This window comes from Ranitomeya variabilis, chromosome 2, assembly GCF_051348905.1.
Source record: "Ranitomeya variabilis isolate aRanVar5 chromosome 2, aRanVar5.hap1, whole genome shotgun sequence".
NCBI lineage: Eukaryota > Metazoa > Chordata > Amphibia > Anura > Dendrobatidae > Ranitomeya > Ranitomeya variabilis.
Window position 1 is genome coordinate 378,333,000 of NC_135233.1, and position 16,448 is coordinate 378,349,447.

Genomic DNA, 16,448 nt, shown 5'->3' on the forward strand with positions numbered 1-16,448 from the left:
TTCCCAAAAAATACATGCATTTACTTAATAAAAAATTTTTTTATCCCTTTTATTAGCTGTATATATATTTTTTTTTAACAAGGGGAAACAAAATCTTCAATGTGATGGTGGATTTTTTCATTTCTAATTTGAATAATTAAAAAAACTGGCAAGAAAAAATAAATACAAAATTCTAGAAGAAAAAACAGTTTCTCAATTGAGAGATAAACGAATATAGTTCTTTTTTTTTTTTTTTAAATGTGATTTTTGGGCTCAAAATATATATATTTTCTCATATTATTGGTGTGCTCAGTCACACACGGCTACTCTCTACTAAAACAGCGCTACAGCTATCTACAGGTTATGTTTGGTATCACAGCTCAACTCCATAAATTTTAGTAGAGCTGAGCTGCAGTACCAGACACAACCTATGGAGAGGAGTGGCGCTGTTTCTAGAAGAAAGCAGTCATGTTTTCCTAATCCTGCACAGTATAACTAACCACAATGCAGGACAAGGAAGGAACCAGATCTCATCCGAAAACTAGAAGACCAGATGTCCCGATAAACCCATATTCCTTCCTCTTGCCCATTTAATGGATTCCCTCTGTATTTCCTGAAACAGATCATTTTTGTAGATTTGTGCTGATATAAATGGAATCTGGAAAGAACCCGATGAGAGTTTTAGAGGAAATCCGAGACCCGCGCAGCCGAGTAATTACATGAGCCCATGATGAGGTTCCCATCATACTGATCTCATCTGGAGGTTCCAAGCCTCGTCTCAGAGATGACATCCTGGAGAACCTGAGCGCTTCATGAAATAAACAATATTCATATAAAAGCAGCTGATGACTCTTAGATGTGATCCGATGGACGGTCTCTGACGGGGAGGCCGCTCTGTGTTGTCTCCTTGGCCGCCTTGATTGGGAGACCTTGTCGGAGCTTTCCCTGGAGTTCATTTAGATTGTTTGCAGGTTTTGTAGTGATATTGTGCAGACCGTAGGAGACCATATGGGATTCATACAGCACGCCAGCTCTAGTTGTGTGTAATCAGCTCCTTCTCCTCCTCCCCCATGACCCACTTCATTCTCACCTGTCTCTGGTTATTATTTGTATTTGTCTCCATCGTTCTGCAGCTAATTCATTCCTACAGCCCTCCATTTATTCATCTTCTCAGGGTTTATTCATTGTCATCTCCATTGTTCCTTTTTATTTTTTGTGGTATTTACCAGATTCTTCTCACTCTTCTCTGCTTCATACATCTCTTTTTATTACTTTTTGTTGTTCACACCTTCTCTCTTCATTCCTCCTTTACCACATACCTCCCCTTACTTCCCTTTATTCCTCCTCTACCTCACACATTATTTTCTTCCTTGCCACTGAACTTCCTTTTTCTCTTTTATTTCTGTTCAACTTCTCATCTTCCTTTTTTCGATCTTTCATTCTTCCTCCACCTCACACCTTTCTTCTCCCTTAAACTCTACTTTACTTTATACCCTTCCTTCTCACTTCCTTTCCTTCTTCTTTAGCTCTGTACTTCCTTCTCTTCTCTACACTCCTGTACCTCACATATTCTGTTCTTCCTTCATCTCTGTAGCTCAGAACTTCCTTCCTTCTTCTCTCTTTACAAGTACCTTACCACATGCCTACTCTATTCATCTACCTGGCAACTTCTTTCTTGTCTTACCTTCACTCCTCCTGTACCTAATCCCATCACTCATTGTCTCCATTACACCTTCTTTATACCGCACTGCTCCTCCACCTCATTCCTTCCTCCCCCCTCAATTACCCCTCAACTTTATTCCTCCCTTTATTATTTTAAATCTTAGAACTTCATTCTCTTCCTTCAATACCTTCTGTACCTGACATATTCTATTCTTTCTTCACCCCTCCTCTACCTCACATATTCTACTCTTCCTTCACTCCTCCTTCACCTCACACCTTCTGCTTTTCCTTCACACCTTCTGTCTCTTACCTCCTACTTTTCCTTCACTCTTCCTCTGCCTCACACATTCTAATCTTCCTTCTCTCTTCCTCTACCTTACACATTCTACTCTTTCTTCACTCCACTTTTTCTCACATTCTACTCTTTCTTCACTCCTCTACCTCACACATTCTACTCTTTCTTCACTCCTCCTCAGGCTCAGAACTCCCTTCTCTTCCCTTTATATTTTTACAACTTTCTTCCTCCCTATATTTCTTGTATGCCTCAGATCTTCATTGTCTTCCCTTACTCCTCCTGTACTTCACACCTTCTACTTTCTATTCACTCTTGCTTCACTCCACACCTTCTATCCTTCTTTCACTCCTCTTCCACCTCTCACCATCTACTCTTCCTTCACTCCTTCACCACCTAATACCTTTCACTTTCCCCCTCATTCGTCTTCTACCTTACATATTCTATTCGTCCTTCACTCCTTCTTCACCTCACACATTCTACGTTTCCATCACTCCTCATCTATCTCACCCTTCTACCCTTCCTTCACTCCTCCTTAACACCACACCTTCTTTCCTTCCTTCACTCCTCCTTAACACCACACCTTCTTTCCTTCCTTCACTCCTCCTTAACACCACACCTTCTTTCCTTCCTTCACTCCTCCTTAACACCACACCTTCTTTCCTTCCTTCACTCCTCCACCTCACACCTTTTACTCTTCCTTCACTTAGGGTACTGTCACACAGTACCATTTTGATCGCTACGACGGTACGATTCGTGACGTTCTAGCGATATCGTTACGATATCGCAGTGTCTGACACGCAGCAGCGATCAGGGACCCTGCTGAGAATCGTACGTCGTAGCAGATCGTTTGGAACTTTCTTTCGTCGCTTGATCACCCGCTGACATCGCTGGATCGTTGTGTGTGACAGCGATCCAGCGATGTGTTCGCTTGTAACCAGGGTAAACATCGGGTAACTAAGCGCAGGGCCGCGCTTAGTAACCCGATGTTTACCGTGGTTACCAGCGTAAAAGTAAAAAAAAAAACAAACAGTACATACTCACATTCCGGTGTCTGTCCTCCGGCGTCTCAGCTTCTCTCCACTGTGTGAGCGTCTGCCAGCCGGAAAGCGAGCACAGCGGTGACGTCTGACGTCACCGCTGTGCTTGCCGGCTATGGCGCTTACACAGTGGAGAGAAGCAGAACGCCGGGGACAGACACCAGAATGTAAGTATGTAGTGTTTGTTTTTTTTTACTTTTACGCTGGTAACCACGGTAAACATCGGGTTACTAAGCGCGGCCCTGCGCTTAGTTACCCGATGTTTACCCTGGTTACCGGGGACTTCGGCATCGCTCCAGCGCCGTGATTGCAACGTGTGACAGCAGTCTACGACGCTGGAGCGATAATCATACGATCGCTGCGACGTCACGGATCGTGCCGTCGTAGCGATCAAAATGGTACTGTGTGACAGTACCCTTATCCACTTGTTATCTACTCCTTCTTCACCCTTCCTCTCGCTCAGAACTTCCTTCTCTTCCCTTTACGCCTGATTCACCTCATGATTTTTCCCCTTCCTGTTATTCCTTCTCAACCTGACTTTCTGTCTTCCCCACATTCCTACCTCAAACCTTCTTAATTACTTACTTCTACTCTCCTTCTTAGCTCAGAACATCCCTCTCTTCTTTTTTTCCTCCTCAACTTCATACCCTTCTTTTCAGATCACACTTTATCCAACGCACACCTTTCTTCTTTCCTAAACTTTCTCTTCTACTTAATATTGCATCTTCCTCTTTCAGTTCCGTTTACTTCCATGCCTGATGACTTGTCTTGCTCGTGTTCTTGTCTTCCCTGCATTATAACACTACTACACTTTCCATTCTTATTTTTCTCCTGAAACTTGAAAGTTCTTTTGTCTCCCTTCACTTTTTCTCCTCCTCACACCTTTCTTCTTATCTACTATCCATTTCTTCTTCACACCTTTTTCCTCCTCACATTGCCTGTATTTTAATCCTTTTCTACCTGGTGCCCTTCTTCCCTTCCCTCCAGAGCTTCTTTCTTCTGCCTTCACACCTTCTTTTACTCCATTCATACCCCACACCTTCACTCCCTTCACTCTTCCTTGATTTTTTTTTATATTTTCTTTACTTCTTCAATTACTTCCCTTCTTTCTACGATTGTCCCTTTCTCTCGTCCTCATACCTTTTCTTCTCTCTCAGTCCTACTTTCCTCCAGTTCATTTTACTTTCTTTTCTATCTTCCTCCAGTTTTTGTTATTTTTTTCCTTCCATCTTCGTTGCATCTTTCAGTTTGTTTCTTCACATTCATCCTTCAAGTTCTTTCATCTCTAATTCTTTCTCTTTCATCCTTATTTTTCTCCTTGCCTCCACACATGATGGAAAGCCTTCTTTACAAATATTCTAACATCTCCGTTTTTTCACAGGTGATCCAGGTATCCGTCCCATTATTTTAGAATGTACCTCCTTTCATTATTTCTCACTATCATCGTTTTTGGGGGATCCCTGTCGGCGCCTGCCACTGCTCCTCAGCCTCAGTGTCCAGATGCTGAAGGGGTGAAAGCCCTGCTTAAACGTCTGGCCATTTTGGAGAAGTTGGTCAGGGACATAAAAGGACAGTGCTCGTCCAGCTGCTGTAGTAATGTTCAAAGTGGTGCGGGTAAGTGCGGCCATCATAACTAGTGACTCCAGGAACGAGTCCGATGTCATATTCTGCAATTGTTTTCCTTCCATCCCTGACCACAGTGTCTTGATGATCGGGACAGATGTGATTTCCCTGGATTTGCAGCCTTTAAACACTTCTTTGCAAATGTTAATAACTTTTCCACTTCACCCACTCATTCTTCTTTGTCCTCACAAACTTTCCTAGTCGCGCCCATGCCTTTAGTTATGAACAGTATTTCAAGTTTATGGAAAAGGAAAGACTTACTGAGAAATGCGTGGTGCCACATTAGGGCTAGTGTGCGGGAATGAACATAAGCCACATGGACATTGCGCTCCAAGGCCGATACCTGCATCTTCAGACCAAGTGTCAAACGTCCGAAGACATTAACGTGAAATACATGTTTTGCATTTTTTTATTATATTTTCCCATATTCCTATCAATATTAAATAAAATCGGACCTAATGCACTGTTCGCGATGGACTGGTTTCTGTACAGATGGTTTATTCAGCACTCTCAGTATCATCACAGACAGGATTACAATTAACATATAACACCTCTATATACAGTAGATAACTCAGGATTCACCATTCACAATAGGTGATGTCAAAGCTCACTTCCTCCTCCTCCTGTACAATGACTGATAACACCTCTATATACAGTAGATAACACAGGATCAACCATTCACAATAGGCGATGTCACAGCTCACCTCCTCCTCCTCCTGTACAATGACTCATAACACCTCTATATACAGTAGATAACACAGGATCCACCATTCACAATAGGTGGTGTCACAGCTCACCTCCTCCTCCTGTACAATGACGGATAACACCTCTATATACAGTAGATAACAGAGGATCCACCATTCACAATAGGTGGTGTCACAGCTCACCTCCTCCTCCTGTACAATGACTGATAACACCTCTATATACAGTAGATAACACAGGATCCACCATTCACAATAGGTGATGTCACAGCTCACCTCCTCTCCCCCCTGTACAATCACTGATAACACCTCTATATACAGTAGATCACACAGGATCCACCATTCACAGTAGGTGATGTCACAGCTCACCTCCTTCTCCTCCTCCTGTACAATGACTGATAACACCTCTATATACAGTAGATAACACATGATCCACCATTCACAATAGGTGATATCACAGCTCACCTCCTCCTCCTCCTGTATAATAACTGATAACACCTCTATATACAGTAGATAACACAGGATCCACCATTCACAATAGGTGATATCACAACTCACCTCCTCCTCCTCCTGTATAATAACTGATAACATCTCTATATACAGGAGATAACAGGATCCACCATACACAATAGGTGATATCACAGCTCACCTCCTCCTGTACAATGACTGATAACACCCCTATATACAGTAGATCACACAGGATCCACCATTCACAATAGATGATGTCACAGCTCACCTCCTCCTCCTCCTGTACAATGACTAATAACACCTCTATATACAGCAGATAACACAGGATCCACCATTCACTATAGGTGATGCCACTGAGCATGCTCGGATAATGCGCCTATTCAAACACATAGGGCCTGAGTCAGTCTATTACTGCAAATGTCTGTGTGAAATATAGTAAGTAGGAGTCTAATATTACCTTTAGTTGCCAGTGAGAAAATTGCAAAACTGAAAAATACCACTAAATTAAACAAATATGTAAAAACACGTTTAACATGCAAATCTGATTTAAAGGGAACCTGTCACCCCGTTTTTTCGGTATGAGATAAAAATACTGTTAAATAGGGCCTGAGCTGAGCATTACAATAGTGTAGTTTGTGGACCCCGATTCCCCACCTATGCTGCCGAAATACGTTACCAAAGTAGTCGTTTTCGCCTGTCAATCAGGCTGGTCTGGTCAAAAGGGCGTGTTGTCTTCCCCCAGATTTTGCGTAGTTTTCCGTTGGTGGCGTAGTGGTGTGCGCATGCCCAAGGTCCAGAATCCTCTGCCAGGGGATTTAAAAGAGCGCGCTGTTCGTTATTTCATTGGTGATCGGTGGGCGCGGCCATCTTCCTTTGGCCGCGCGTGCGCAGAAGCGGCGCTCTGCTGGCCGCGTCGCTCTGCTGGCCGCGGCTTCAGGAAAATGGCCGCGGGATGCCGCGCATGCGCAGATGGATATCGCGGCGGCCATTTTCCTGAAGCCGCGGCCAGCAGAGCGCCGCTGCCAGCAGAGCGCCGCTTCTGCGCACGCGCGGCCAAAGGAAGATGGCCGCGCCCACCGATCACCAATGAAATAACGAACAGCGCGCTCTTTTAAATCCCCTGGCAGAGGATTCTGGACCTTGGGCATGCGCACACCACTACGCCACCAACGGAAAACTACGCAAAATCTGGGGGAAGACAACACGCCCTTTTGACCAGACCAGCCTGATTGACAGGCGAAAACGACTACTTTGGTAACGTATTTCGGCAGCATAGGTGGGGAATCGGGGTCCACAAACTACACTATTGTAATGCTCAGCTCAGGCCCTATTTAACAGTATTTTTATCTCATACCAAAAAAACGGGGTGACAGGTTCCCTTTAAGCAAGAAGTCATCTTCTGATGATGCATTCCCTTTAATCCTTTAATTCCCTTATCATTCTCTGTGGGGGAGAAGATGTTATGAGTACAGAGAGTAGTATGATTAGTATTTCTACCATTACACCCATTATACCCAGAGATACACTCTATGATGAGTCCTTCGCCTAAGGCGGCAATCCTCAGTGACTGCCAGAATCCTCTTATCTACCCTGACAACAAAAAAAGATCAGGTGAAGAAATTCATGATGTCCAGTCCTTGTTTTCCCTGATATCATTGGTCGTGGGGGAGTCATGGCACACACATTAGATAGCCAACCACTTTAACTGAAATCTATTATGCGTGGACCTGTCACTTGCCACAAATATATGTATTTTTTACCTGGTGTAGATACCGCTGTTCTCCTGAATCCGACGATGTTGTTCTTTTTTTCCTGCGCCTCTCCGTTCCTGAGATATGGCCTCCTCCTCCCTGTATATAAATCTAATCTTTTCAACCAAGTGGGCGTGGTCTTTCACTCTTCTCTATGGGCATGTCCCTAAGATCCACACCCAGTTGGATACAAATATGACTTGGTTCATATACGAGGAAGAAGAGGCCATATCTCAGGAACGGAGAGGCTCGGGAAAGAAAGAAAAACATCGCCGGATTCAGGAGAACAGCGGCAATTACACCAGGTAATAAAAACTACATATTTATGGTATAAAGTCTAAAGATGGATGGCATTCCTAGCGAATTTTCTGAAACCAGGTGCTTTTGTCTTCAGGAAGTTTTCCCTTTAAATGTAAATTTGTGTTTTTCTAGGGGGAGGTGGAGAAGCAGGTCTCGATCCATTTCTGGCACGATGGCTAAGAATCTCTGCGTTCCCACCAGACTCGTAAAACACTGTTTATCCAGATCCACAGACTGTAGAAATGCTCATTGTAACTGGACAGCAGTCAGATATTCTCTGGGAAGAGAAGATAAAAACATATTTTCACTGTGTAGCCAGCTTTCAGTAGTGCAGCGCGGGTCGTGGTCGATCCCGACGTTCGCCCTTAATCCCACGTCCCATTCTATTTAACGAGTGGCTTCCCTTTTTACGTACCTGTCGGAAACCGAGGCCAACACCACAGTCATAAAAACTGGCATCAGGTGTGATCGGCTGGTGGAGTCACCAGGGACGGCTCATACAATAAGACTTCTTCGCTTCTTGGAAGGAAGTTTTTACAATCTGATGAGTCAGTGACTAATTTGTTCCTGTTTAATGTTACGAAGACGATGACCTAAACTTCAATGTAAAAGCAAAATCCATCCATGTTCCCATCTGCCCTGTCATTCCTCTTATACGTTCCACAGCTCCAAACACTATAAAGATTTAGTTTAAAAGGGGTTTCCTTCCAACTGTTGTTTTTTTTTAAACAGCAATTTTATAAAAAGATGGTTCTTCTTTGCTCCCCCACCACTAGGGGGAGCACAGGAGTCATGGTCAGATTTTGCGACAGAAGTGTGATTCCAATCTGTCTCCATTAGTTTTGATTAGGGCTATTTTGGAATCTTCACCTTAAAGGGACCTTTCATTTGCTAACAATTTCAGTTTTTTTTTACCTAGTATAAATGCCGCTGTTCTCCTGAATTTGGCGATGTTTTTCTTTTCTTCCTGCACCTCTCCATTCCTGAGATATGGCCTCCTCTTCCTTGTATGTAAATTGTTGTGAATTTGGTTTCTGGGCTCCCCCGGTGGTCACTGGTGGTACTGAACTTGTGTGCTTCATCGCCTCTGTTCACCTGTTTCCATCAGGATGTGGGAGTTGTCTATTTAGCCTTGCTCCTCAGTCATTTCTATGCCGGCCAACAATGTTACCAGAAGCCTTTCTGTTGCATGTTCCTGCTCCTAGACTACTATCAGCTAAGTTGGACTTGTAGTCCTAAGTTTGTTTTGCATTTTTGTTCCAGTTCTCTGTGATTGTTAATTTCTGAGGCTGGAAGCTCTTGTGAACTGAAATTGCCACTCTGGTGTCATGAGTTGATATTAGAGTCTTAAAGTAATTTCAGGATGGTGTTTTGAAAGGGTTTTCAGCTGACTGTGAAGTTCCCTTTTCTGTCTTCCTACTATCTAGTAAGCGGACCTCAATTTGCTAAACCTATCTTCATACTTCGTATGTCAATTTCCTCTGAAATCACCGACAATATATGTGGGGGCTACTGTCTGCCTTTTGGGGAAAATTTCTCTAGAGGTAAGCCAGGTCTGTATTTTCCTCTGCTAGGGTCAGTCAGTTCTCCGGCTGGCGCTGGGCGTCTAGGGATAAAACGTAGGCACGCTACCTGGCCACTGTTATTTGTGCGGTAGGTTTAGCTCACAGTCAGCTCGAGTTCCCATCTTCCAAGAGCTAGTCCTTTTGTATGCTTTACTACGTTCTCTTGCCATTGAGAACCACGACAGTTTGGCCGGACAAGGGTTAAAATTATTGGCAGAAGAAAGGAGAGAAAAGAAGTCTGCAGAGAATTTTTTTTTTTTTTTCCTGAGTTTGCTCATTAGTTGATTCACTAGCATCTCTGCTTACTGCAGCCTTCGTCTCTCTCTCCCTCTAATCCTTGAATGGTTCTGATTTCTCCTGATGAAAATGGATCCTCAGAGTTTAGCTACAGGTCTGAACAATCTCGCTATGAAGGTTCAAAGTTTACAGGATTTTGTAATTCATGCTCCTATATCTGAACCTACAGTACCTTTGCCTGAATTTTTCTCCGGGGATAGATCTCGCTTCCAGAATTTCAAACATAATTGTAAATTATTTTTGTCTCTGAGATCTTGCTCCGCTGGAGATCCTGCACAGCAGGTCAGGATTGTAATATCCTTGCTCCGGGGCGACCCTCAGGATTGGGCATTTGCTTTGGCACCAGGGGATCCTGCGTTGCTCAATGTGGATGCGTTTTTCCTGGCTTTGGGGTTGCTTTATGAGGAACCTCATTTAGAGATTCAGGCTGAAAAAGCCTTGATGGCCCTGTCTCAAGGGCAAGATGAGGCTGAAATATACTGCCAAAAATTTCGTAAGTGGTCTGTGCTTACTCAGTGGAATGAGTGCGCCCTGGCGGCGAATTTCAGAGAGGGTCTCTCTGATGCCATTAAAGATGTTATGGTGGGGTTCCCTGTGCCTGCAGGTCTGAATGAGTCCATGACAATGGCTATTCAGATTGATCGGCGTTTGCGGGAGCGCAAACCTGTGCACCATTTGGCGGTGTCTACTGAGAAGGCGCCAGAGATTATGCAATGTGATAGAATTCTGTCCAGAAGCGAACGACAGAATTTTAGGCGAAAAAATGGGTTATGCTTCTATTGTGGCGATTCAACTCATGTTATATCAGCATGCTCTAAACGTACTAAGAAGGTTGATAAGTCTGTTTCAATTGGTACTTTACAGTCCAAGTTTATTCTATCTGTGACCCTGATTTGCTCTTTATCGTCTATTACCGCGGACGCCTATGTCGACTCTGGCGCCGCTTTGAGTCTTATGGATTGGTCCTTCGCCAAACGCTGTGGGTTTGATTTAGAGCCTCTGGAAGTTCCTATACCTCTGAAGGGTATTGACTCCACGCCATTGGCTAGTAATAAACCACAATACTGGACACAAGTAACTATGCGTATTAATCCGGATCACCAGGAGATTATTCGCTTCCTTGTGTTGTATAATCTACATGATGTGTTGGTGCTTGGATTGCCATGGCTGCAATCTCATAACCCAGTCCTCAACTGGAAAGCAATGTCTGTGTTAAGCTGGGGATGTCAGGGGACTCATGGGGACGTACCTTTGGTTTCCATTTCGTCATCTATTCCCTCTGAGATTCCGGAATTTTTATCTGATTATCGTGACGTTTTTGAGGAGCCTAAACTTGGTTCACTACCTCCGCACAGAGATTGCGATTGTACAATAGATCTGATTCCGGGCAGTAAGTTTCCAAAGGGTCGTTTATTTAATCTATCTGTGCCTGAACACGCTGCTATGCGGGAATATATTAAGGAGTCCTTGGAAAAGGGACATATTCGTCCTTCGTCATCTCCCTTAGGAGCCGGTTTTTTCTTTGTATCTAAAAAAGATGGCTCTTTGAGGCCGTGTATTGATTATCGGCTTTTGAATAAAATCACGGTTAAATATCAGTATCCTTTGCCACTGCTTACTGATTTGTTTGCTCGAATAAAGGGGGCCAAGTGGTTCTCTAAGATTGATCTTCGTGGGGCGTATAATTTAGTGCGAATTAAGCAGGGGGATGAGTGGAAAACCGCATTTAATACGCCTGAGGGCCATTTTGAGTATTTAGTAATGCCTTTTGGTCTTTCAAATGCCCCTTCAGTCTTTCAGTCTTTTATGCATGACATTTTCCGTGAATATTTGGATAAATTTATGATTGTGTATCTAGATGATATTTTGATTTTTTCGGACGACTGGGACTCTCATGTCCAACAGGTCAGGAGGGTTTTTCAGGTTTTGCGCTCTAATTCCTTGTGTGTAAAGGGTTCTAAGTGCGTTTTTGGGGTTCAAAAGATTTCGTTTTTGGGGTACATTTTTTCCCCCTCTTCCATTGAGATGGACCCTGTCAAGGTTCAGGCTATTTGTGATTGGACGCAACCGTCTTCTCTTAAGAGCCTTCAGAAGTTTTTGGGCTTTGCTAATTTTTATCGTCGATTTATAACTGGTTTTTCTGATGTTGCTAAACCGTTGACTGATTTGACTAAGAAGGGTGCTGATGTTGCTGATTGGTCCCCTGCTGCTGTGGAGGCCTTTCGGGAGCTTAAGCGCCGCTTTTCTTCCGCCCCTGTGTTGCGTCAGCCTGATGTTACTCTTCCTTTTCAGGTTGAGGTCGACGCTTCAGAAATCGGAGCTGGGGCGGTTTTGTCGCAGAAAAGTTCCGACTGCTCCGTGATGAGACCTTGCGCGTTCATTTCTCGTAAATTTTCGCCCGCTGAGCGAAATTATGATATTGGTAATCGGGAGCTCTTGGCTATGAAGTGGGCTTTTGAGGAGTGGCGTCATTGGCTTGAGGGGGCTAGACATCAGGTGGTGGTATTGACTGACCACAAGAATTTGATTTATCTTGAGTCTGCCAGGCGCCTGAATCCTAGACAGGCGCGCTGGTCGTTATTTTTCTCTCGGTTTAATTTTGTGGTTTCTTACCTACCGGGTTCTAAAAATGTGAAGGCGGATGCCCTTTCTAGGAGTTTTGAGCCTGATTCCCCTGGTAATTCTGAACCTACAGGTATCCTTAAGGATGGAGTGATATTATCTGCTGTTTCCCCAGACTTGCGACGGGTCTTGCAGGAGTTTCAGGCGGATAGACCTGATCGTTGCCCGCCTGGTAGAATGTTTGTTCCTGATGATTGGACCAGTAGAGTCATCTCGGAGGTCCATTCTTCTGCGTTAGCTGGTCATCCTGGAATCTTTGGGACCAGGGATTTGGTGGCTAGGTCCTTCTGGTGGCCTTCCCTGTCGCGAGATGTGCGAGGTTTTGTGCAGTCTTGTGATGTTTGTGCTCGAGCCAAGCCTTGTTGTTCTCGGGCTAGTGGATTGTTGTTATCTTTGCCTATTCCGAAGAGGCCTTGGACTCACATCTCCATGGATTTTATTTCTGATCTCCCTGTTTCTCAGAAGATGTCTGTCATCTGGGTGGTGTGTGACCGTTTCTCTAAGATGGTCCATTTGGTCCCCTTGCCTAAATTGCCTTCCTCATCCGAGCTGGTTCCTCTGTTTTTTCAAAATGTGGTTCGCTTGCATGGTATTCCGGAGAATATCGTGTCTGACAGGGGAACCCAATTCGTGTCTAGATTTTGGCGAGCGTTCTGTGCTAGGATGGGCATTGATTTGTCTTTTTCGTCTGCTTTCCATCCTCAGACTAATGGCCAGACCGAGCGAACTAATCAGACCTTGGAGACTTATTTGAGGTGTTTTGTGTCTGCGGATCAGGATGATTGGGTTGCCTTTTTGCCCTTGGCGGAGTTTGCCCTCAATAATCGGGCTAGTTCTGCCACCTTGGTTTCTCCTTTCTTCTGTAATTCGGGGTTTCATCCTCGTTTCTCTTCCGGTCAGGTGGAGTCTTCGGATTGTCCTGGAGTGGATGCTGTGGTGGAGAGGTTGCATCAGATTTGGGGGCATGTGGTGGACAATTTGAAGTTGTCCCAGGAGAAGACTCAGCATTTTGCCAACCGCCGTCGTCGTGTTGGTCCTCGTCTTTGTGTTGGGGACTTGGTGTGGTTGTCTTCTCGTTTTGTCCCTATGAAGGTTTCTTCTCCTAAGTTTAAGCCTCGGTTCATCGGCCCGTACAAGATATTGGAGATTCTTAACCCTGTGTCCTTTCGTTTGGACCTCCCTGCATCTTTTTCTATTCATAATGTCTTCCATCGGTCATTGTTGCGCAGGTATGAGGTACCGGTTGTGCCTTCCGTTGAGCCTCCTACTCCGGTGTTGGTTGAGGGTGAGTTGGAGTACGTTGTCGAGAAGATCTTGGACTCCCGTGTTTCCAGACGGAGACTTCAGTATCTGGTCAAGTGGAAGGGCTACGGTCAGGAGGATAATTCTTGGGTGACTGCCTCTGATGTTCATGCCTCCGATTTGGTCCGTGCCTTTCATAGGGCTCATCCTGATCGCCCTGGTGGTTCTGGTGAGGGTTCGGTGCCCCCTCCTTGAGGGGGGGGTACTGTTGTGAATTTGGTTTCTGGGCTCCCCCGGTGGTCACTGGTGGTACTGAACTTGTGTGCTTCATCGCCTCTATTCACCTGTTTCCATCAGGATGTGGGAGTTGTCTATTTAGCCTTGCTCCTCAGTCATTTCTATGCCGGCCAACAATGTTACCAGAAGCCTTTCTGTTGCATGTTCCTGCTCCTAGACTACTATCAGCTAAGTTGGACTTGTAGTCCTAAGTTTGTTTTGCATTTTTGTTCCAGTTCTCTGTGATTGTTAATTTCTGAGGCTGGAAGCTCTTGTGAACTGAAATTGCCACTCTGGTGTCATGAGTTGATATTAGAGTCTTAAAGTAATTTCAGGATGGTGTTTTGAAAGGGTTTTCAGCTGACTGTGAAGTTCCCTTTTCTGTCTTCCTACTATCTAGTAAGCGGACCTCAATTTGCTAAACCTATCTTCATACTTCGTATGTCAATTTCCTCTGAAATCACCGACAATATATGTGGGGGCTACTGTCTGCCTTTTGGGGAAAATTTCTCTAGAGGTAAGCCAGGTCTGTATTTTCCTCTGCTAGGGTCAGTCAGTTCTCCGGCTGGCGCTGGGCGTCTAGGGATAAAACGTAGGCACGCTACCTGGCCACTGTTATTTGTGCGGTAGGTTTAGCTCACAGTCAGCTCGAGTTCCCATCTTCCAAGAGCTAGTCCTTTTGTATGCTTTACTACGTTCTCTTGCCATTGAGAACCACGACAGTAAATACAGTCTTTTTATCTAACTGGGCGTGTCCTCAGCAGTGTTCTGTAGGCGTCTCCTTCATGACCACACCCAATTGCCTTAAAAGATTCATGTAAAGGGAAGAGAGGATCATATCTCAGGAATAGAGAGGCACAGGAAGAAAAGAAAACCATTGCCGGATTCAGGAGAACAGCGGCTTTTACACAGGGTAATTCACTTCAATCATTGTTATAGTTTAGTTTAGTGTTTTTTTTGGAATACGGCACAGACAACTAAATACCATCCCTCAAACTTCTGCCCCCTTATTACTGTCTGTCATCAGAGCATTTATATATATATATATATATATATATATATATATATATATATATATATATATATATATATATATATTGTGAGATTGCGCTACCTGAGTGTGTTTGGGGGACACTCGCTTGGCATAGGATTCAAGCACTCAGGCACAATATCTCACACAAATCAATCCATACAGTTTATTAATTGTCATAAACCGCACCGTAAGGCAGGTTGTCCATCACTATCTTACACATAGTCTGCTACTTTAACACGTGTGGCTTTACAAAGCATTCAATAGTCACGCCTTAACTCTCTAGTCACCAGGTGACTGCACAGTTCAGCAACTGTCATAGGTTGGCACACACAGTTCTTTTCCCTATACCAGGGGTTACCTCTCAGGAGCTCCTGCTCCACAGGTTGACACCACGTCAGTCCCAGGTCCTCAACACGGACTGTCCAGGTCGACGGCTTCTCAGTGCATCCAGGACATCTCCACTGCCAGGAGACTCCAACACTGACCGCCAGGTCCACAGGTCTCTCAGGTGCTTCCAGGACGTCTCCACTCCCAGGAGACTCCAACACACAGACCACTCAGTGCCAAAACCCAACCATGTGCTGTTCAGGAATCCTATTACCCAGGACTTCCAACATAAGCTTCCAGGGCCTTGCACTTGGACCATTCAGGTCCACCCACAGGAACCACGTGACCCACGCCCTTTCACATTACATACCTGTAACCACTTCACTGGGTGGGAGTGTGGGTGTGTGTGGCTAGTTTGACCCGCCCATCTCTCATAACTAGCCCTGCCAGTCTCCCATTAGAACTACCCAGTTACTTGTGGGACTATAGGTCCCAGAACACAACATAACTTCAGACTGACAGCGCAGAGTGTCTTCCTCTGCGACACACATACTGGCCATTTATAATCCTGCCGGACTTTATCACATCACCACAGTCATGCCTGCGATTGCCATGCCTTCCTATGGCCTCCATACGCCTCCGTGCATATACTGGGGAGACCATGCAGCACCCCCCACCTGTTACAGGGGTCACTGCATCACAATATATATATACAGTATATACACTCACCGGCCACTTTATTAGGTACACCATGCTAGTAACGGGTTGGACCCCCTTTTGCCTTCAGAACTGCCTCAATTCTTCGTGGCATAGATTCAACAAGGTGCTGGAAGCATTCCTCAGAGATTTTGGTCCATATTGACATGATGGCATCACACAGTTGCCGCAGATTTGTCGGCTGCACATCCCAAAGATGCTCCATACAAGGCAGGATGGATCCATGCTTTCATGTTGTTTACGCCAAATTCTGACCCTACCATCCGAATGTTGCAGCAGAAATCGAGACTCATCAGACCAAGCAACGTTTTTCCAATCTTCTACTGTCCAATTTCGATGAGCTTGTACAAATTGTAGCCTCAGTTTCCTGTTCTTAGCTGAAAGGAGTGGTACCCGGTGTGGTCTTCTGCTGCTGTAGCCCATCTGCCTCAAAGTTCGACGCACTGTGCGTTCAGAGATGCTCTTAGGCCTACCTTGGTTGTAACGGGTGGCGATTTGAGTCACTGTTGCCTTTCTATCAGCTCGAACCAGTCTGCCCATTCTCCTCTGACCT

At 44.8% G+C, this 16,448-nt stretch overlaps 1 protein-coding gene across 6 annotated transcripts in view; it reads left to right on the forward strand.

The window, feature by feature from the left end:
* TNXB (tenascin XB) overlaps positions 1–16,448 on the forward strand; it is a 79,707-nt gene that overhangs the window by 18,988 nt on the left and 44,271 nt on the right. For 2 of the 6 annotated variants that reach the window (XM_077286108.1, XM_077286107.1), the window contains exon 2: positions 4,355–4,587. In XM_077286108.1, coding sequence (XP_077142223.1) covers positions 4,386–4,587 — 202 coding nt within the window. In that variant the 5' untranslated portion in view covers positions 4,355–4,385. Of the gene's footprint in view, positions 1–3,404; positions 4,588–16,448 lie in introns of those variants that run through there. The other 4 variants (XM_077286106.1, XM_077286109.1, XM_077286110.1 and 1 more) reach the window with 2 other exon arrangements.